Consider the following 22,528-nt stretch of genomic DNA (forward strand, 5'->3'; position numbering starts at 1 on the left):
TGCCCACAGTAGTCAGCCGACCACAATAGAAGGTCCCAAGCAGCCCACATAAGAGGGCACCCCTAAAGCAAGTAGCTCTGGTAACCACAGGAGAGTGTGCTGCCAGGACCCATAGGACATGTCCTGCATAAGGCCACTTCTCCATGATTGGGAAACATAACCAACCAACTAAATACATAGAAATAAAAACAGGAAATTAGGCAAAATGAGGCAACAGAGAGATATATTCCAAATAAAGGAAAAGAAAAAAAACCTCCAAAGAAGAACTAAGTGAAGTGCAGATAAGCAAATCTACTTGATAAAGAGTTCAAGGCAATGATCATAAAGATGCTCAAAGAAGAGCCTCCTTCTGTCTCTCTCATCCTGTAAGACCCTTGAAACATCCTGCAGGTGGCTCCTATCTTGTGGGAATGTTATTCACAGAAAATCATATCACCTTGTAAGGCCTTCCTCTGGTCTCAGGGAAGGTATAAAGGAAAGTAGGAGGGGCCGGACAGAGGGGTCAATGGTTGCCTGGAGAGGTGGCTATTGACAGAACCACAGGCAGGGAGGAAGCTGTGCTAATTAACTGGATCTGGCTCTACAGCTTCCTTAGTCTCCTAAGCCCAGGATGATACCTGCCTCCCTCAGTGTGCTCTGGCTAAGCTTAGAAATGCTTCCTTAGGAGGAGACTGAATAAATTTGAGTTTTGAAGTCAGAGGCCCCAGATCTGAATACCAGTTAAGCCACTTCCTGGCTGGGTGATTCTACCAAGTTAACTTATCCTCTCTCAGTTTCAGTTTTCTCATCTGAAAATGTGCATAAAATCAGAACCTCTCTCTGTGGATTTTTGGTGAGGATTAAATGAAAAGGTTCTCAGAACTGTGAAAATATAAAATGAGTACTAAATAAATATAATTAGTTGCTGTGGGGGAAAAAAAAGATGCTCAAAGAACTCAGGAGAAGAATGAATGAAAAGAGTGAGAAGTTAGAAGTTTTTAACAAAGAGTTAGAAAATATAAAGAAGAACCAAACAGAGGTGAAGAATTCAATAACTGAAATTAAAAATATACTAGAAGGAATCAACAGTAGATTAGATAATATAGAGGAACATATCAGTGATTTGGAAGACAGAGTAATTACTGTCTGAAATTACTGAAACTGAACTGAAAAAATAATAAAAAGAAATGAGGACAGTTTAAGAAACCTCTGGGACAACATCAAGCATACTAACATTCACATAATAGGGGTTCCAGAAGGAGAAGAGAGAGAGAAGGGGGCAGAGAAATATTTGAAGACATAATAGCTGAAAACGTCCCTTCCTGGGAAAGGGAAATAGACATCCAGATCCAGGAAGCACAGTGAGTCTCAACATGATTGACTGAAAGAGAACCACACCAAGACACATTGTAATTAAAATGGTGAAAATTAAAGATAAATAGAAAATATTAAAAGCAGCAAGGGAAAAGCAGCAAGTTACATACAAAGGAACTCCCGTAAGGCTATCAGCTGGCTTTTCAGGAGAAACTCTGCAGGCCAGGAGGGAGTGACACAATATATTTAAAATGATGAAAAGGAAAAACCTACAACCAAGAATACTCCACCCAGCAAGGCTCTCATTCAGATTTGATGGAGAGATCAAAAGTTTTACAGACAAGCAAAAGTTAAAAGAGTTCAGCATCACCAAACCAGTGTTACAAGAAATGTTAAAGGGACTTCTCTGAGCAAAAAAGAGAAGGCCACACCTAGGAACATAAAAATTACAAAATGAAAAAGCTCATCAGTAAAGGCAAATACCTACTTTAAATGTAAATGGACTAAATGCTCCAATGAAAGACATAGAATGGCTACAAAAACAAGACCCACATATATGCTGCCTACAAAAGACTCAGTTAAGATCTAAAGACACACACAGACTGAAAGTGAGGGGATGGAAAAAGGTATTTTATACAAATAGAAACAAAAAGGAAGCCAAGGTAGCAATATTTATATCAGACAAAATAGATCTTAAAACAAAGATTGTAACAAGAGACAAAGAAGGACATTACATAATGATCAAGAGATCAATCCAACGAGAAGATATAACAATTGTAAATATATATGGACTCAGCACAGGAGCATTTATTTATTTATTTATTTTTAAATTTATTTATTTATTATTTTATTTATTTTTGGCTGTGTTGGGTCTTCGTTGCTGTGCATGGGCTTTCTCTAGTTGCAGTGAGCAGGGGCTACTCTTCATTGCTGTGCACAGGCTTCTCATTGCGGTGGCTTCTCTTGTTGCAGAGCATGGGCTCTAGGCACGTGGGCTTCAGTTGTTGTGGTGCATGGGCTCAGTAGTTGTGGCTCGTAGGCTCTAGAGCACAGGCTCAGGAGTTGTGGTGCACGGGCTTAGTTGCTCCCCGGCATGTGGGATCTTCCCAGACCAGGGCTCGAACCCATGTCCCCTGCACTGGCAGGCAGATTCTTAACCACTGTGCCACCATGGAAGTCCCAGCACAGGAGCATTTAAATACAAAGAGCAAATATTAATAGACATAAAGGGAGAAATTGACAGTAAAACAATAATCGGGGACTTTAACAACACACAGATAGCAATGGGCAGCTCTTCCAGGGAGAAAATCAATAAGGAAACACTGGCCTTAAACAACACATTAGACTAGATGGACTTAATATATATATATAGAACATTTCATCCAAAAGCAGCAGAATACATATTCTTTTCAAGTGCACATGAAATGTTCTCCAGGGTAGATCATATGCTAGGCCACAAAACGAGTCTCAGTAAATTTAAGAAGATTGAAGTTACATCAAGCCTCTTTCTGATCACAAACCTATGAGACTAGAAATCAACTGTAAGAAAAAAACTACAAAAAACACAAACACGTGGAGGCTAAACAATATACTACTAAACAACGAATGGGTCACTGAAGAAATCGAAGAAATTAAAAAGGAAATCTGGAGAAAAATGAAAATGAAAACACAATGACCCAAAATCTACGAGATGCAGCAAAAGCAGTTCTAAGGGGCTTCCCTGGTGGCGCAGTGGTTGAGAGTCTGCCTGCCGATGCAGGGGACAGAGATTCAAGCCCTGGTCTGGGAAGATCCCACATGCCGCGGAGCAACTGGGCCCGTGAGCCACAGCTACTGAGCCTGCGCGTCTGGAGCCCTTGCTCCTCAACGGGAGAGGCCGCAACAGTGAGAGGCCCGCGCACCGCGATGAAGAGTGGCCCCAGCTCGCCACAACTGGAGAAAGCCCTTGCACAGAAATGAAGACCCAACACAGCCAATAATAAATAAATTAAAAAAAAAAAAAAAAAAAGCAGTTCTAAGAGGAAAAGTTATGCTGATAAAAGCTTACCTCAGGAAACAAGAAAAATCTCAAATAAACAACCTAAACTTAGACCTAAATGAACTAGAAGATCAAACAACACCCAAAGTTAGTAGAAGGAAAGAGATCATAAGGATTTAAGCAGAAATAAATGAAATACAGACTAAAAAACAATAGAAAATACTAATAAAAACTAAGAGCTGGTTCTTTGAAAAGATAAACAAAATCAATAAGCTGTTAGCTGTTACATCAAGAAAAAATAAAAAAGAACCCAAGTCAATAGAATCAGAAATGAAAACAGAGAATTTACAATCAACACCATAGAAATACAAAGGATCATAAGAGATTACTATGAACAATTATATGCCAATAAAATGGACAACCTAGAAGTGTACAATCTCCCAAGATTGAATCGGGAAGAAATAGAAAATATGAACAGACCAATTACCAGCAATGAAATTGAATCAGTAATTTTAAAAAATTCCAACAAACGAAAGTCCAGGGCTAGATGTTTTCACAGCTGAATTCTACCAAACATTTAGAGAAGAGTTAACATCTGTCCTCCCAAGCTATTTCAAAAAATTGCAGAGGAAAGAACACTCCTGAACTCATTCTGTGAGGCCAGCATCACCCTGATACCAATACCAGACAAAGATATCACAAAAAAGAAAATTACAGGCCAATATCACTGATAAACATAGATGCAAAAATCCTCAACAAAATATTAGCAAACCAAACCAAATTCAACAATACATTAAAAGGATTATACACCATGATCAAGTGGGATTTATCCCAGGATGGTTCAAGATCTGCAAATCAATCAATATGATACACTACATTAACAAACTGAAGAATAAAAATCATATGATCATCTCAATAGATGCAGAAAAAGCTTTTGACAAAAGTCAACATCCATTTATGGTAAAAACTCTCCAGAAAGTGGGTATAGAGGGAATCTACCTCAATATAATAAAGGCCATATATGACAAACCCACAGCTAACATCATACACATGGTGAAAAGCTGAAAGCATTTCCTCTAAGATCGGAAACAAAAGAAGAATGCCCATTCTCACCACTTTTATTTAACATAGTATTGGAAGTTCTAGCCACATAAATCAGATAGGAAAAAGAAAAAAAAGGAAGCCAAATTGGAAAGAAAGAAGTAAAACTGTCACTATTTTCAGGCGACATGATACTATACATAGAAAATCCTAAAGGCACCACCAGAAAACTACTAAAGCTCATCAATGAATTTGGTAAAGTTTCAGGATATAAAATTAATATACAGAAATCTGTTGCAATTCTATATGTGAACAGCAAACTATCAGAAAGAGAAATTAAGGAAAACAATCCCATTTACAATCACATCAAAAAGAATAAAATACCTAGGAATAAACCTACCTAAGTAGGTAAAAGACCTGTACTTGATAAGACACTGATGAAAGAAATTGAAGACGACACAGATGGAAAGACACACTGTGTTCATGGATTGGATTTTTTCTTTTCTTGGCTGCGCCACATGGCATGGGGGATCTTAGTTCCTCAACCAGGAATCGAACCCATGCCTTGTGCAGTGGAAGCGCAGACTCCTAACCACTGGACCGCCAGGGAATTCCCTGGAAGAATACTGTTAAAAGGACCGTACTACCCAAGGCAATATACAAATTCAATGCAATCCCTATCAAAATACCAATGGTATTTTTCACACAACTAGAACAAAAACTCTTAAAATTTGTATGGAAACACAAAAATACAAACACAGAATAGCCAAAATAATCTTGAGAAAGAACAAAGCTGGAGGAACCATGTGCCCTCACTTCAGACTATACTACAAAGCTACAGTAATCAAAACAGTATGGTACTGGCATAAAAAAAAACAGACATATAGATCAATGGGACCAAAAAGAGAGCCCAGAAATGAACCCACTCTTTTTTTTAAAGATTTTTTAAAAAATAAATTTATTTATTTATTTATGGCTGCGTTGGGTCTTCGTTGCTGCGTGTGGGCTCTCTCTAGTTGCAGTGAGCGGGGTCTACTCTTCATTGTAGTGTGCAGGCTTCTCATTGCGGTGGCTTCTCTTGTTGCGGAGCATGGGCTCTAGGTGCACAGGCTTCAGTAGTTGTGGCACGCAGGCTCAGTAGTTGTGGTGCACAGGCTTAGTTGCTCCGCGGCATGTGGGATCTTCCTGGACCAGGACTTGAACCCATGTCCCCTGCATTGGCAGGCAGATTCTTAACCACTGCACCACCAGGGAAGTCCTCAAGATTTTTTTGATGTGGACCATTTTTAAAGTCTTTATTGAATTTGTTACAATATTGCTTCTGTTTTATGTTTTGGTTTTTTGGCCGCTAGGCATGTGGGATTTTAGCTCCCCGACCAGAATCAAACCCACATCCCCTGAACTGGAAGACAAAGACTTAACCACTGGACCTCCAGGAAAGCCCATGAACCCATTCTTATATGGGCAATTAGTCTATGACAAAGGAGACAAGAATATACGATGGAGAAAAACAATCTCTTCAATAAATGGTGTTGGGAAAATTGGGCAACTACATGCAAAAGAATCAAACGGGACTACTTTCTCATACCATATAAAAAATAAACTCAAAATGGGGCTTCCCTGGTGGCGCAGTGGTTGAGAACCTGCCTGCCAATGCAGGGGACATGGGTTTGAGCCCTGGTCTGGGAAGATCCCACATGCCGCGGAGCAACTAGGCCTGTGAGCCACAATTACTGAGCCCGCGCGTCTGGAGCCTGTGCTCCGCAACAGGAGAGGCCGCGATAGTGAGAGGCCCGCGCACCGCCATGAAGAGTGGCCCCCACTTGCTGCAACTAGAGAAAGCCCTCGCACAGAAACAAAGACCCAACACAGCCATAAATAAATAAATAAATAAAATTTAAATAAATAAATAAATAAATAAACTCAAAATGGATTAAAGACTTAAATGTAAGACCTGAAACCATAAACTCCTGAAAGAGAAATAGGCAGTACTCTCTTTGACATTGGTCTTAGCAATACTTTTTTTTTCATATATCTCCAGGCAAGGGCAACAACAGCAAAAATTTAAAAATGGAACTACATCAAACTATAGTTTTTCACAGTGAAGGAAGCTATCAGCAAAATTAAAAGGCCACCTACTGAATGGGAGAACCTATTTGCAAATGATATATTCAATAAGGGATTAATATCCAAAATACACAAAGAACTCATACAACTCAACATCAAAGAACAAACAACCCGATTTTAAAATGGCCAGAGATCTGGGTGGACATCGTTCCAAAGAAAACATACAGATGGCCAAAAGGCATGTGAAAAGGATGCTGAACATCACTTATCATCAGGGAAATGCAAATCAAGACCACAATGAGATATCACCTCACATCTGTCAGAATGGTTATTATAAAAAAGATAACAAATAACAACTGTTGGCCAGGATGTGGAGAAAAGGGAACCCTCATGCACTTTTGGTGGGAATGTAAATTGGTGCAGCCACTGTGGAAAACAGTAAGGAGGTTTCTCAAAAAATTAAAAATAGAGCTACCATATGATCCAGAAATTCTACTTCTGTATATTTATCCGAAGAAAATGAAAACACTAATTAGAAAAGCTATATGCACCCCTATATTCATTGCAGCATTATTTACAATAGCCAAGATATGGAAACAACCTAAGTGCCCATCAAAAGATGAAAGATTAAGAAGATGTGATACACACACACACACACAGGACTATTACTCAGCCACAAAAAAAAGAATGACATTTTACCATTTGTGACAACATGAATGGATCAGAGGGTGTTATGCTAAGTGATATAAGTCAGACAGAGAAAGACAAATATTGCATAATATCACTTACTGTGGAATCTAAAAAACAAATGAAAATGAGCCCATGCGCTCTGGAGCCCATGTACCACAACTAGAAAGAAGCCTGTGTCGCAACGAAGAGCCCACCTGCTGCAACTAAAATAAAAATAAATAATAAATAAATAAAAAAGAAAAATAAATATTTTTTAAAATTTAAAAAAAAAAAATAAAAAACAACGTTTTTCCATTTTGAAACAGCAGACTGAACATCTTTTCACACCCCAATATCTCACTGAAAAGGCAGAAGAAGAAATAGAAAAATACAATAGAAGATTAACTATCCAGGAATCTAAATACCAAAAACATCCAAATAAAGGAGTTTCTCTAAAAAAACCAAAAAAACAAAAAACAAATTAACAAACATAACAAAACAGAAACAGAGTCATAGATACAGAGAACAAACAGGTGTTGCCAGAGCGAAGGGGGCTAGGGGGAGGAGAGAAATAAGTGAGGGAAGATTAAGAGGTACAAACTTTCAGTTACAAAATAAATGAGTCATAAGTATGAAATATACAGCATGAGGAATATAGTCAATAATTAGGTAATATCTTTGTATGGTGACAGATGACAACTAGACTTATCATGGTGATCGTTTTGAAATGTATAGCAATATTGAATCACTATGTTGTATACCAGGAACTAATATAGTGTTATAATTCAATTATCCTTCAAAAACAAACCAACCAACAAACAAACTCATAGAAAAAGAGATCAAATTTATGACTACCAGTGGTGAGGGGAGGGGAAATTAAATGAAGACAGTCAAAAGGTACAAACTTCTAGTTACAGGATAAATAAGTATTAGAGATGTAATGTACAACATGATAAATATAATTAACACTGTTGTATGTTATAAATGAAAGTTGTTGGAAGAGTAAGTCCTAAGAGTTCTCATCACAAGGAAAAATGTATTTTTTCTATTTCTTTAGTTTTGCATCTATATGAGATGATGGATGCTCACTAAACTTATTGTGTTCATCATTTCATGATGTATGTAAGTCAAATTGTATTGTACACCTTAAACTCATACAGTGCTGTATGTCAATTATAACTCAGTGAAACTGGGAAAAAGTCAGCAAATTATTATTTAAAGTAAAAAAATTAAAACTTAATGGCTTGAGATTTTTGATATGTATTTATACTATTAAATAGCAAAGTAACAGAGATCCAGAAATGTAATATTTACCCAAAGAAAAGTGATCTTAAAAAGTCAGGAGAAAATGCCCCCTACAGCTCCTTGCTGCAACTTCATCTCAAGAGAACATAGGAGAAAACCATAAAAAGGGGTCACTTTATTTAGGGTTAAATGATTCTATGAACACAGAACCATTCAACTATATATGGAAATATAAAATTCTCAATATTGGTCAAACAAACACAAAATCTCCAAGTGGCTTAATAAGTGTACAAATTCTCAAAATTGTATTTCTTATTATTACAAGTATTTATATTTCTAGTTACATTTTTCCTATCTATAATCTTAAGCATTAAGTATTTTAGAAACATATTGTACTTACAATATACATACAAAAAAGTGCACATATCTTAGGTGGGCAATATGAATTTTTACAAACTACACATACCCATGTTATAAGCCCCTAGATAAAAACTGAACATTAACACTCTTTTGAAATTTTTTATTCACTTTCAAGAGGAAAAAATTAATGTTCTATTCTGGATACTTGATGGTATGGCATGTAACTTTAAAAGCAACATTCCCATCTTGAACATCTTCTGGGACTTTCTATTTTTTTGTGTGTTTTGTTTTCACTTTTATTTATTTGGCTGCGTTGGGTCTTAGTTGCGGCACAGCGGATCTTCGATGAGGCATGCGAGATCTTTCGTTTTAGTGCACGGGCTTCTCTCTAGTTGTGGCTCGCGGGCTCCAGAGCACATGGGCTAGGTAGTAGCAGCATTTGTGCTCTCTAGATGTGGTGCGCGGGCTCTGGAGCGCGCAGGCTTAGTTGCCCCACAGCATGTGGGATCTTAGTTCCCGGACCAGGGATCGAACCCACGTCCCCTGCATTGTAAGGCGGATTCTTAACAACTGGACCACCAGGGAAGTCCCCCTTCTGGGACTTTCAATATCACTTGTGGTAGACAAAATAATAGCTTCCTAAAGATATCCGTGTCCTAATCCCCAGAACCTGTGAATATGTTTCCTTACATACCAAAAGAGTCTTTGCAGGTGTGATTGAATTAAGGCTTCTGAGATGGGAAGATTATCCTGAACTATCTGAGTGGATCCAATGTAATAAATTATAAGGGTCTTTTTAAGTAAAAGAGGCAGGCAGGAGAGTCAGAGAAGGAGATGTGACAAGGGAAGCAGATGTCAGAAAGAGCATAAGCCAAGGAATGTGGGTAGCCTCTAGAAACTGGAAAAGGCAAGGAAGCAGGTTCTCCCCTGCAGCCTAAGGAAGACAAAACTACTGATACCTTTGTTTTTTTTAATTGAGATATAATTGACATATAACATTATATTAGGTTCAGGTGTACAACACAAGGGTTTGACATATGTATATCTTATGAAATGATCACCACAATAAATCTAGTTAACATTGATCACCACACATAGTTACAAAAAATTTTTCTTGTGATGATATCTACACTGCTTCTTTGATTTTAGCCCCTCAAAACCCATTTCAGACTCCTAACCTCCAGAACTGGAAGATAATACAATTGTATTTTTAAGCCACTAAGTTTTATGTAATTTGTTACAGCAGCAGTAGGAAACTACTACACCATCTGGAGTCTGGTGAATCTGTGTCCAGAATCATATATCTTATTGCCTATCTAATAGCTTCATGTGGCTATCTCATAGGCATCTCAAACCTAACATCACAAATTAAACTTTTCTTTTTAACTCCCCAAACCTGATCACTCCTTCAGCTTTACTCATCTTGGTAAATGGCACCAATCACCCAACTACTAATGCCAGACATCTGGAAGTCAACCTTGTTTCCTTCGTTTTCTCTGTCATCCTCTCATACCCAATCCATAATGAAGTTGCATCAATTCTACTTCCAAACTAAATATCATATCGATCTACTTCAAATGAGTTTCACTGCCACCATTTTTTTTACAGTTACTTTTATTTTATTCTCTTTAATATGGAATGTGTGCATATACTACAAAATACAAAAGATATAAGTAGGAATTCAGTGAAAAGTCTATCTCCTCCCAGCCCTTCCAGATGCAATTAGTGGTACCAGGTTGTTTGTATGTGTATGTTTGTGTGTGTGCGTGTGTGTGTGTATTTCAGAGGCTTTTTTTTTTCCCCACTGCTACCATTCTTGACTCTCACCCAATCCCTTCTCCACAGAACAGCCAAAGTGATATTTAAAAAAGAAATCTCCTGGCACTTCCTTGCATGAAACCCCTTAATGTCTGTCCTTTTGTGGCTGATATGACCTTTTGGTGGCTCCAAGCTAGCTGCAGGGGAACTAACAGTTCACAAGTATTCCGCAAATTAGAGCATCATTAACTGAAATACATCAAGTGCAAAAGTTTGATTGGACTTGAAATTCACTTTATAGCAAGAACCGTCAATGAATTGTTAGGCTGTTTAAATAGTTTCGCCTGTGATAAATTCTTTAATGGTTGTAAAAAAAAATATTTTAATGTTTTGTATCACCAACTCAAAGCTTCTTGTCAATGGTGACTAGGAATTTGAAACGATCATTAGAAAGTCTTCATCAGGAGTTGTGTGAGGCCTTTCCCGCCAGTTTCTCTGCCACCTATGTGCTCCTCCCTGTAGCAGGAAGGCCTGGGGGTTCCCTGCAGTGGAGGCAGAGGCTGAGCTCATTATAAGGATCAGCTGGTCTCTGCCTTGCCTGGGTCATCATCAGCACTCACTGAGCCCTCTAGCAGACACGGTTCTGGAGTGGCACAGCTTCACCCAGGAGAGGGCTCTGGGTCGACCCCCAGACGACCGTATTGTTTTGGTCATGCCTATGAAATGACTGCGTGACTGGAAGGCGTAAGAAATTGCATCTCGGGCCCAAGGCCAAAACAACTGCCTCGTGCGGCGCTCGGCTTCCGAACTTTCGCGTAACAGACAGACGAGCCCCGCCGGGGCGGGACACTGGCCGGCCGCCCAGGGCTATGCCACGACCACGGAAGGCGCCACCCCGCCGCGGCCTCCTCGCGCAACCAATCGCAGAATTCCTCCCCGCTCACGTAAGGCGCGTCGGCAGATTCGGGTGGGAATGCAGGGCGCGCGGGGTGTGCGGGGTGGGGGTCGAGGCGCGTCATCGCCCGCGGGACCGAGTGGCGGAAGCCAAGGGGGCGGTCTCGCGCCGGCCTGCTTTCCGGCGCGGCGCTCAGCTCTCGTCTGCGAGGCCCGGCGGCGGCAGCGGCGACGCGGGAGGAACGGCGGAGCGGCGCCTGGTGAGACCCGTGCGCCCGCTGGGGACTCGGGGGAGGCGGGCTCGGGGAGCGCAGCCTCCGGGCCCGCACCCTGAGGCCTCAGCTCCCCGGCCAGAGGCTCCGCACCCGGCCCGGCCTCGCTCTGTCCCCCGCGGGCCTGCACGCCAGGGCCGCTCTTTAGTTCCGCTGTGGGCTCAGCCTTTGGCCCGTGGAGCAGACGGGTTGAGTGCGGACCCCGGGCGAATAACCGGGAGTGGGGCGCGGGGTGTTAGAGGGAGGCCAGCTGCACTCCATCCCACCGGCTGTCCTGAAAGATAGCGAGCATCCCGTCACGGAGGTGTGCAGGAGAGGGCGGAGAGCTCCGTGACGGACATGTGGCCCCGGGGTGTAAAGGGTTGGACTGAAAGATCATCTTGAGGGTCTGCGCCCAACCCTGACTGTATTCTGAGTCTGGGCTTCCTAGGAAGCTTGTTATGCGTTTATTTTCCCCCCAATCCGGAGCACACTTGTAAAAAAGCACGAAAAAGTATTTTTTTGGAATCCTGATGGAGAAGAGGGGTGTGGTACAGCTTGGCATTTAGAGATAACTGGTTAAGCCGACTATGGAAGCTCAGGAAGAAGTCACACCAGAGTATAGCTCAGGATAGGGTTCTGAATTTCAGATCCTCCTGATTCCTGTGTCATCCCGTCTGCACTGAGGGAAGAGAGTGATACATCATACGTTCCCTTCATTCCCATGGTGCCTGGCAGGACCAGGCATAAGGAAGGTTCTCACTCATGGGTGTTTATGAAATGAACAGACACAGGCAAACACTGGATATGGGCACTATCTTGAATGCTGATTTGGTATTTGGTTCTGGTAATTGTTAACTGTGATTTGGGGCAAGTAAATTGGTTTTCACTGTACCTCAGTGTGCCCGTTTGTGAAATCGGGCTAATAAGATAGGGCTGTGAGGATGAAGTGAGTTAACGCTTGTAAAGCTCTTAACACAGTGCTTGGCAGTTGTTTACTTTGGTTGCCTCTGCTCAGAGACTGCTTGAGCCAAGTGTTTGTCTTTTTCCATAGTTGAGTGGGACAACAGTATTTATTTTTCTGGACAGGGTCACTCACCTTTTGTCAGTATTTATAATGGTCAGTCTTGAGTTGAAAGAATGCAGGTTTCTCAGAGATTGCCAGTGAGTTCAAGGTGAAGGTGTATTTTTCGGGTATTTTTCTGGTTTTAGTGGCTCTGGTTACTAACTATTACGGAATTGAGTGAAATGGATGTAAATATCCAGTCCACCTGCTTTCTGAGCTTTAGGCTTTAAGGACTGTGGACAGTGCATCTTCAGTGTCCATTTAAAAGATTTCTTGTTTTTAATAAAATATTTCAAATATGCTGAAAAGGACAGAACAGTAGGACACTCTACCAATCATCAAGATTGAAGACATATTAACATGTTACCATGTTAGTTTCAGACCTCTACTTATGTTTTTTTATAAATGTTTACATAGACAACAAAAACCCTTTAGGCCCTCTTTTCCTTTCCCTTCCCTTCTCCTTCAGACGTAACTACTTTCCTGAGTTGCTGTGTAATTTTACTACAGATTAATAAACAACATACAGTAATGTTTTACATATTTTTTAAAATGGCCCTTTTTTATCTAACTTTTTAGAATTTTGTTTTCCTCTAATGTTATGTTTTTGAGGTTTATCAATATTGACACATTTAGACATAGTCCATTTGTTTTCATTGCTGACTAGGATTCCATTGTGTAAAGAAACTAGTTTTATCTTGTTTTACATTGCACTTTATGCAACTTAAATCCTCCGATTATAGTTTAAGTCCATTATGTCACATTTATTCATTCCATACTGGTCATGGAGACTTTGGTCACAGTTCTTAGTATAAAAATGGATCCTTGGGCATGACATTTTATACAGAACAAATAATAATGTATACTAGGTGGAGAAAGAAAATTTGTTAATTTTGTTCCTGGTGCTTCTGTTTGGGAAAGTGAACTGGTGAAGATCTATTATGTGGCCAGGTGTCATGTACTAGATTGTAAGTTCCTAAAAATCAGAGGTGAGGTCTTTCTCAGCTCTGTCTCGCAGTTCTTGTTTTGTTTTGGCCATGCCATGTGGTATGTGGGATCTTGGTTCCCCGAGCAGGGATCAAACCCACGCCCCCTGCATTGGAAGCGTGGAGTCTTAACCACTGGACTGCCAGGGAAGTCCCTCTCAGTTTTCTTTACCATGCTCTGCACAGAGTCAATTCTCAATAAGTGTTTGTGACATTGGTCATTTTTACTTCCAGGGTTCTCATAACCCTACATATATTTGAAAAGTTGATGGCCAGCAATTTTCAAAATTGCACTTTTAGGTTTGATATTTCTAATGCCTTTGAACTTTCCCATTTTACCACTTAATTCAGAAACATAATTAAGAGCAGTTAAAAAAACAAGGTATGCAACAACAGTGTAGCATATGTTACTAACTGCATGATACACACTCTATGTATTTATAAAATATATTTGTATTTATATGTGTGAAGAAATGTGTATTTATTTGTATATGCATAGTTTATCTGCAGAAGGATAGATAAGAAACTAGTAATTCTAACCATCCAGGGAGAAGAACTACATGTCTGGGAACACAGATGGGAAGACTTTTTGCTCTGTAGCCTCTTGTGCCTTTTCAATTTTAAACCATGTGAATGTACTACCTAATCAAAAAAAATAAGTTAGTTAAATAAAAAATTATTTTTAAAAAAGAATTCTCCCCTTAACAAAGGATTTTTACCATTTTTTTCCCCCTAAGATTTAACTTTCTTCCTTAAAAAAGTTTTGGCCTTAGTAACATTGTTTTATTTTTCATAGTTTGTGTATATGGCTACCTTACTTTCAGTTTTGGTATAATAACCTTTGAGTTACTTGGTAAATGCTAACATTTTAGAATTGCCCAATGGAAAGTTTACTATTCTCTTAAAATAAATACAAATTTATCAACCATAAATGATTTGCTTTGCCTCACCCAGCAAATTAAATATCACCAACAATTTATTCAGCTCAAATTTAATGATGAGTGGAAAAAGGTTTATGTACAAGAACACTTAGGACAACCGTTTTTGGAAAAATATTTTTGTCTCTTTGGTTAGGTAGTGCTTAGATCTCACAAATACAACTCGCTTGACGAATGCTCACTTCACTATCTTACAAATGCTTTCCATTGGGTGGAATTAGCTCTTACTGGAGATTATAAATTCTGAATGGGCCTAATGATGGGCAATTTGTGTGATTATAGAAGTTCTAGCCTACGAGAGATGAGATATCAATAGCAGAAGGCTACTGACGAGATTTCCACTGAGTTTCAGAGTCTACCCTGATTGAAAAGGCAGCTCCCCTTTTATTGGCATCTTTACTCAAGCTTCTCTGGATTCCTGATTGCAAATTCTAAATATTGATACACTTCCAGAGACATAAGCGTTGAGATCAGTCCATGAAGTGAAATTTTACATTGATATAAGGAAGTTTAAAAAGCTCCTTGAAACATAGCTCTTATCCCTTGCCCCTGGTTTTTACTTTTTGAAAGGAGGGTATAGAATGGTGGGGGGATGGGTGGGCAAAGGAGTTGAGGAATAGTATATGTGTGTATGATGGGGCCACACTGCTGAGAGGGAGGCAGCCACGAAGAGGGGTGGAGTAAGGAGGAACTGAGGTTTATGCGAAGGCTTTCCAGAAGAGATGACACTTAGCCTGAGTTCTAAAGGATGAGGAAGAATCCAGGCAAGAGGGAAAGGAAGTTTTAGGTAGAGGAGCTTGCATCTAGAAAGGCACAGAGATATGGAGACCCACAGGTTGAACTGCAGGCACTTTGGCATGGCTTTGGTTCAGAGTAAGGATAGTTGTAAGGGGACAAATGGTTGGAAGGATGAACTAGGTCCAGATCAGCAATTTGGAATTTATCCATAGGTGGTATATCCTGTTCAGCAATGTAATCAGATTTATACACTTTGGAAAGATCACCCTGAAAGTTTTTGGGAGGCAGGGCAAGACTAGAGACAGGCAAACCACTTTGACAGCTGTTAGAATAGTTCTGACCTAAGATCAGGGATTGGACTGGGGGATGTTCTGGTGGGTGGGGATGGAGAGGAGATAGATTTGAAAGATTCATTCAGGAGGTTGAATTGACAGGACTGAGGAGGTACAGGGTGAGGAGCAGAGAAGACAAGGATGTCAAGGCATTTGGATGAATGGAAGTTCATAACAGAGAATAAGGAAGGAGGAACAGGTTTGGAAAAGAAAGTGAGTTCAGTTTGGGACAGTGACTTTGACGTGCCTATGGGACAGGAGATAGCTGGTAGGTATTTGGAGTGGTCAAGTGTGTAGGTACTGGCTATGGATGCTAATGAGGCCTTGAAGGTAGGGGTTTTTGTTTCATCTTACTCATCTTTTCCTCAGCACTAATCACAGTGCTTTGTATATAGTGTGTAGCGTGAGGGTGAATAGCTCACATTCCTTACAGGTGTGATCTTGAATCTTGGGGAAGTAATTTCCTCTCTTAAGACTTGTGTTTTTCTCTTTCTGTAAGTGGGGGAGTTGAACTAGGTCAGTGGTTCTCAACCAAACTTTAGCTCTAGTCTGGTATGTTTGGATCAATTGTGAGGAATGGCAAGTAATTTTTAATTAATAATAAAGAGCTGATGTTTGCTTGCCTTTTAAATGAGAGTTGATTTATATTAAACTCTTTTTAAATTGCATTCCAGCATGCTTTCTTAAGTGTAAGAGAAAAGGGTGGAGTCATAGTTGGTCTGCTGGAATTTCATAACTTGATATACCAGTTGGGTGTGTCACACAGAAGTGGGGTGGAAAAAAGTTAAGAATCACTATACTAAACGGTGCTTAAGGACTTAAGACTGCAAAATTTTACGTTTATATCTAGGACCTATCATTCTGATTATAAAGAATTTTTATTTTTTGTGTTTATAATGTCTTTTTAAAATTTATTTTTTACTGAAGTATAGTTGAACTACAATGTTGTGTTAATTACTGCTGTACAGCAAAGTGACTCATTTATACATATATATACATTCTTTTTCATATTCTTTTGCATTATGGTTTATCATAGGATATTAATTTTTATTTTTGCAACTTCAGGAACTCTATTTTAAGAACCTCTCAAAAAGAAAAAAACAAGTCATGGAGAAGAAGGAGAATAACCGAAAGCTTCGGGTTTGTGTTGCTACTTGCAACCGTGCTGATTATTCTAAACTCGCCCCAATCATGTTTGGCATTAAAATGGAACCTGAGTTCTTTGAACTTGATGTGGTGGTACTTGGCTCTCACCTGATAGATGACTATGGGTAAGATGAAAGCATTTTCTTATGATATTCTTCATTGCAACATGATGTACTGGTGAGAACTTCGGTCTTGGAGCTGTGTGGACCTGGCTTCAAATCCCAATTCTACCACTTAGTTTTTAGGTGGCCTTGGAGAAGTTGCCTAGCATCTCTGAGCCTCAGGTTCCTCAGTTATAAAATGGAGTGAAAACTTGTGTTGTAGGTTATTGTGAAGAATGGAGATAGTGACATAAAGTATCTATACAGGGATGCTGCCTATTAGATGGTTGGTAAATTATAGCTATTATTATTATTACTTTTATTTGCTATTACATCCGGAAATGTCATTTATAAATATATGTTGTGTGACTATAATGTGATTCTATGTAATCTGTTTTGTGAGTTCTAATGCTAATCCTATATTAAAACTGCATATAAAGTAGTAGATATGGAACAAGATTTTTAAAATCTAATTGATCCACAAGATAAGGTAGAATTTTATAATACCATTACCATTAATTCTTTTTTTTTTTTTTAAACATCTTTATTGGAGTATAATTGCTTTACAATGGTGTGTTAGTTTCTGCTTTATAACAAAGTGAATCAGTTATACATATACATGTGTTCCCATATCTCTTCCCTCTTGCATCTCCCTCCCTCCCACCCTCCCTATCCCACCCCTCTAGGTGGTCACAAAGCACCGAGCTGATCTCCCTGTGCTATGCGGTTGCTTCCCACTAGCTATCTATTTTACATTTCCATTACCATTAATTCTTATTTTGGTGACATTAGGTTTGTTATCGATCATACTCTAAATATGAAAAATGAAACTTGGGAAATCTTTGAGGGAGCAGATGTATAAACCAAAGATGAACATTCATTTTGTTATATGTAATAAAGTGGCACTTAGTGCACCCTTATGGCATGAAAACATTAATGCAGCCTCCAAAGTATTAAATATGAAAGAAGCTTGTGTTAAGGTAAAATTGTCTTTTTAAATGTCCTTTAACAATAAGATAATGACAGCAAAAACAAATAAAAACCTGCCCCCAAAAACCAGTTTAGCAATTTGCTCTAAGAAAATACTTTTAAAGACAAGAGAAGAAACTTATGGAGAGCTCAAAAGTTCATAGATTTTTAAAATGTGAAATGAATTCTGGCTATCTAAGAAAATCCACTTGGGTTTTCTTACATTATTGAGATAGGACAAAGTAAAGGAGAAATTTTAGCTAGAGCCTGAGGGGAAAGTCTAAGTGTGTTCTTTTACTTCTGTGAGAAAAGTTTGGCAGAAGACTAGTGGGGGAGAGACTTTCAAGGAGATTGTGGTAGGTTTCTTATCTGCCTACCACAGTAATTAAGCGGGGAAGGTAGTATTTGTCAGGTGAGACTGTTGAAATGGAAACTTGACTAGTACTTAATGGAAATGTATGTCTACAGTGCATTCTAGCACAAGAAATTGGTTGCTTCTGGGGAGAAGAACTGGATAACTGGTAAAACAAAAATGAGAAGTAGCCTTTTCACTGTACAAGCTTTTGTATCTTGAGTTTTGTTTTTATTTATTTATCTATCTATCTATTTATTTATTTATTTATGGATGTGTTGGGTCTTCATTGCTGCGTGTGGGGCTTCTCTAGTTGCAGCGAGCAGGGGCTACTCTTCGTTGTGGTGTGCGGGCTTCTCATTGCAGTGGCTTCTCTTGTTGTGGAGCATGGGCTCTAGGCGTGCGGGCTTCAGTAGTTGTGGCACGCGAGCTCAGTAGTTGTGGCTCATGGGCTCTAGAGCGCAGGCTCAGTAGTTGTGGTGCACGGGCTTAGTTGCTGTGGCATGTCCATTCTAAATGTCATTGTTTGCATCTACTAACCCCAAACTCCCAGTTCATCCCGTAGATTTTGTATGGTTGTGTTTTCATTGTCATTTGTCTCAAGGTATTTTTAAATTTCTGTTTTGATTTCCTCATTGGCCCATGGGTTTTTTAGTAGCATGTTGTTTAGTCTCCATGTAATTGGTTTTTTCTCATTTCTTTTCCTGTGGTTGATTTCTAGTTTCATGCCATTGTAGTCAGAGAAGATGCTTGAAATAATTTCTATACTCTTAAATTTGTTGAGGTGAGTTTTGTGCCCTAGTATGTGGTCAATCCTAGAGAGTGTTCCATGTGCACTTGAAAAGAATGTGTATTCTGGGTTTTTTGGATGTAACCAATGTCCTGAAAATATCAATTAAGTCAAACTTGTTCTATTGTATCATTTAGGATCTCTGTTGCCTTATTGATTTTCTGTGTAGAAGATCTGTGCATTGATGTGAGTGGGGTGTTAAAGTCTCCTACTATTGTTGTATTCCCATCAATTTCTTCCTTTATGTCTGTTAGTAGTTGTTTTATGTATTTGGGTGCTCCTATATTAGGTGCATATATGTTGACAAGTGTAAAATCCTCTTCTTGTATTGATCCTTTTATCATTATATAGTGTCCTTCTTTATCTTTCTTGATGGCCTTTGTTTTAAAGTCTGTTTTGTCTGATATGAGTATTACAACTCCTGCTTTCTTGTCATTTCCGTTTGCATGAAACATCTTTTTCCATCCCCTCACTTTCAATCTATGTGTGTCCTTTGCCCTAAGGTGGGTCTCTTGTAGGCAGTGTATTGTTGTCCCTTGTTTTTTAATCCAGTCTGCCCCTCTGTGTCTTTCGATTGGAGCAGTCAGTCCATTGACATTTAAGGTAATTATTCATACATACGTATTTATTGCCATTTTAAACCTTGTTTTCCAGTTGATTCTATGTTTCTTCTTTGTTCCTTTCTTTTTCCTTTAGTGGTTTGATGATTTCCTTTTATTTTATGCTTGTGTTTTCTTCTTTTTGGTTTTTGTGAATCTGTTGTATGTTTTTGATTTGTGGTTGCCCTGTTTTTCAAGTATGTTATATTAACCCCTTCCTATATTTGCTTGCTTTAGACTGATAGTCATATAGGCTCAAACACATTCTAAAAAAAAAAAAAAAATCTACATTTTCTTACTCTCCTTCCCCACATTTTGTGATTTTGATTTCCTTTTTTACAACTTCATGTTTATGCTTTTGCCGTTTCTTGTGTTTATCGTTGCTTTCACAAATAGGCGTTTTTAAAAGAAATCTGTATATTGGCTTAAGTGATTTACTTTCCTACTGTGATTTCCTCCTTCCTATATCTTCTTGCTTCTTTTCTGTTTAGAGAAGACCTTTCAATATTCCTTTTAGGATAGGTTTAGTATTGCTGTATTCTTTTAGTTTTTGCTTGTCTGAGAAATTCTTTATTTCTCCTCCTATTCTAAATGATAATCTTTCTGGGTAGAGTATTCTAGGTTGCACATTTTTCCCTTTCAAGACTTTGAATGTATTTTGCCACTCCCTCCTGGCCTGCAGTGTTTCTGTAGATAAATTAGCTGATAGCTTTATGAGGGTTCCCTTGTAATTAACTCTTTGTTTTTCTCTTGCTGCCTTTAGAATCCTCTCTTTAACTTTTGCCATTTTTATTATGATATGTCTTTCTTGGTGTAGCTCTGTTTGGGTTATCTTGTTTGGGACCCTCTGTGCTTCCGGTATCTGGATATCTGTTTCCTTCTTTAGGTTTGGGAAGTTTTCAGCCATAATTTCTTCAAATACATTTTTAATCCCCTTTTCTCTTTCTTCTTCTTCTGGAATTCCTATTATGCATAGATTGGCATGCTTTATACTATCCCATAGGTCTCTTATATTACTTTCTTTTTTTGGCTTTCTGTCTGCTGTTTTGATTGGGTAATTTCCATTATTCTATCTTCCAAATCACTTACTCTTTCTTCTGCATTATTCATCCTGCTATTCTTTGCTTTTAGCTTAGCTTTCATCTCAGCAAATGAATTTTCTAATTTTTCTTGGCTCCACCTTATAGTTTTTAGTTCCTTTTTACAGTACTCTGCATTTCTGTGATAGCCTTTCTTAATTCCTTCAGTATTTTCATTACCTCCTTTTTGAACTTGGTGTCTGTTAGACTGAAGAGGTCTGTTTCATTGTTTGTTCTTTCAGGGGAATACTCTTGGTCTTTTAACTGGGAGTGCTTTCTCTCCTTCTTCATTTTGCTTATATTTCTTTTACTCTGTGAGTTTAGGTGAAAAATTATCTACCCTAGTCTTGGAGGGCTATTTATATGTGGGAGCATCCCTGCATAGCTTGTGTGGATTTAATATTTTTTTGGCACAAGGGCTTTTTTTAGTTTGGGTGCTTGCCATCTCTTTCTTCAGCATGTGCTGTTAGCCCCTTGATAGGGGGTGTGCAGGTGTATGGCCCGTGTGTGCTCCTGGGAAGGTGGGGGCAGCGGATGGCACCTGGTCGAGGGATTCTTGGCAGCAGTGGCAGCAGGCCACGCACGTTCCCAGGAAGGTGGGGGCAGTGACCGGTGCCTGCTCATAGGACCCTCAGCAGCAGCAGTGGTCCGTGCCTGCCTCTAGAGTCCAAGATGGCAGTGGCGGCTCTCGCCTACCCCTGGGGGTCATGTAGGCAGTGCCCTGCCGCTGGCTAGTGTGTGAGCAGAGAAAGAAGCTCCTATGGCGGTCCCACCCCTCTTCTTGTGTGCCACCCAGCAATGGCACCCTGCCTCTCTGGCGGGCCCAGGCCTTCTCCCATACCACACCCTAGCCCCCTCAGGCTGTCTCCACGCAGCCAACCCCAGTCCTCTCCCCAGGGTCTGACCTCTGAAGCCCGAGCCTCAGCTCCCAGCCCCCACCCGCCCCGGCGGACGAGCATCTCAGGCTGGGGAGTGTCGAGCAGCAGCACGACCGTTGGTGCAGGTCTCTCTCCACTCTACCCTCCACAGACCGGTTGCTGCGCTCTCTTCTGAGGCTCTGAAGTCCCCCTCCCATCCCAGCTGATCTCCCCGCCAGTGAGGGGACCTCCCAGTGTGCAGAAACCTTTCTTTTTTCACTGGTCCTTCCCAGCGGTGCAGGTCCCATCCTGATTCCTTTCTCTCTTTATTTTTCTTTTTTCTTTTTTCTTTTGTCCTTCCCAGTTACGTGGAGATTTTCTTGCCCTTTTGGAAGTCTGAGGTCTTCTGCCAGCATTCAGTAGATGTTCTGTGAGAATCATTCCACAGGTAGATATATTTTGATTTAAACATTTTGATATATATTTTCCGTAACATATTCCGTAAGATGTTACGGAAAACCCCGAATGAACTTTTTGGCCAACCCCATATTTGTGGGAGAAGGTGAGCTCCACATCCTACTCCTCCAGTTTGATCCGATCTCAGCACATTTTTTTTAAGAGGCTAGGGATGTTTCTAAACATCCTACAGTTCATGGGTCAGCCCTCCACGACACAGATCTGTCTGGCCTAAAATGTCAATACTGCTGACATTGAGAGACCTTGCTCTATGGTATTTCCCCCACAGAAACATGAAGAAAATGATGGGAACAATGCTGTATTTTGGTCTGAAAGGTTGGCTTAATCATTAGCTAAGTGACTTGCTCGCTTATTAAGGTTAATGTCAAATAGGTGGGATTCAAATTCATGCTTAGCAAAATTGCGCATGACTTCATGACTCCATGACTTGGTATTTTAGGAATGCTTGAGAATTTTAAAGTCATGCATGAAAAAATCTGCTGTACTTTCTTTTCTGTGTGTGTAAGTAAATAACCTTCTTTCTCTCTCTTCTTTCTCTCTCT

At 39.7% G+C, this 22,528-nt stretch overlaps 1 protein-coding gene across 3 annotated transcripts in view; it reads left to right on the forward strand.

Moving 5' to 3' along the window:
• Positions 1-11,205: 11,205 nt before the first annotated feature.
• Positions 11,206-22,528, forward strand: part of GNE (glucosamine (UDP-N-acetyl)-2-epimerase/N-acetylmannosamine kinase) — a 40,902-nt gene continuing 29,579 nt past the window's right edge. For 2 of the 3 annotated variants that reach the window (XR_009702078.1, XM_061200246.1), the window contains exons 1-2: positions 11,206-11,355; positions 16,682-16,887. Coding sequence is in view for 2 of the 3 variants with exons in the window: in XM_061200246.1 (XP_061056229.1) it covers positions 11,281-11,355; positions 16,682-16,887 (281 nt within the window). In the remaining variant the exon portion in view is untranslated. Of the gene's footprint in view, positions 11,356-11,427; positions 11,566-16,681; positions 16,888-22,528 lie in introns of those variants that run through there. The other variant, XM_061200247.1, reaches the window with a different exon arrangement.

The sequence above is a fragment of the Eubalaena glacialis genome, chromosome 9, assembly GCF_028564815.1.
Source record: "Eubalaena glacialis isolate mEubGla1 chromosome 9, mEubGla1.1.hap2.+ XY, whole genome shotgun sequence".
Lineage (NCBI taxonomy): Eukaryota > Metazoa > Chordata > Mammalia > Artiodactyla > Balaenidae > Eubalaena > Eubalaena glacialis.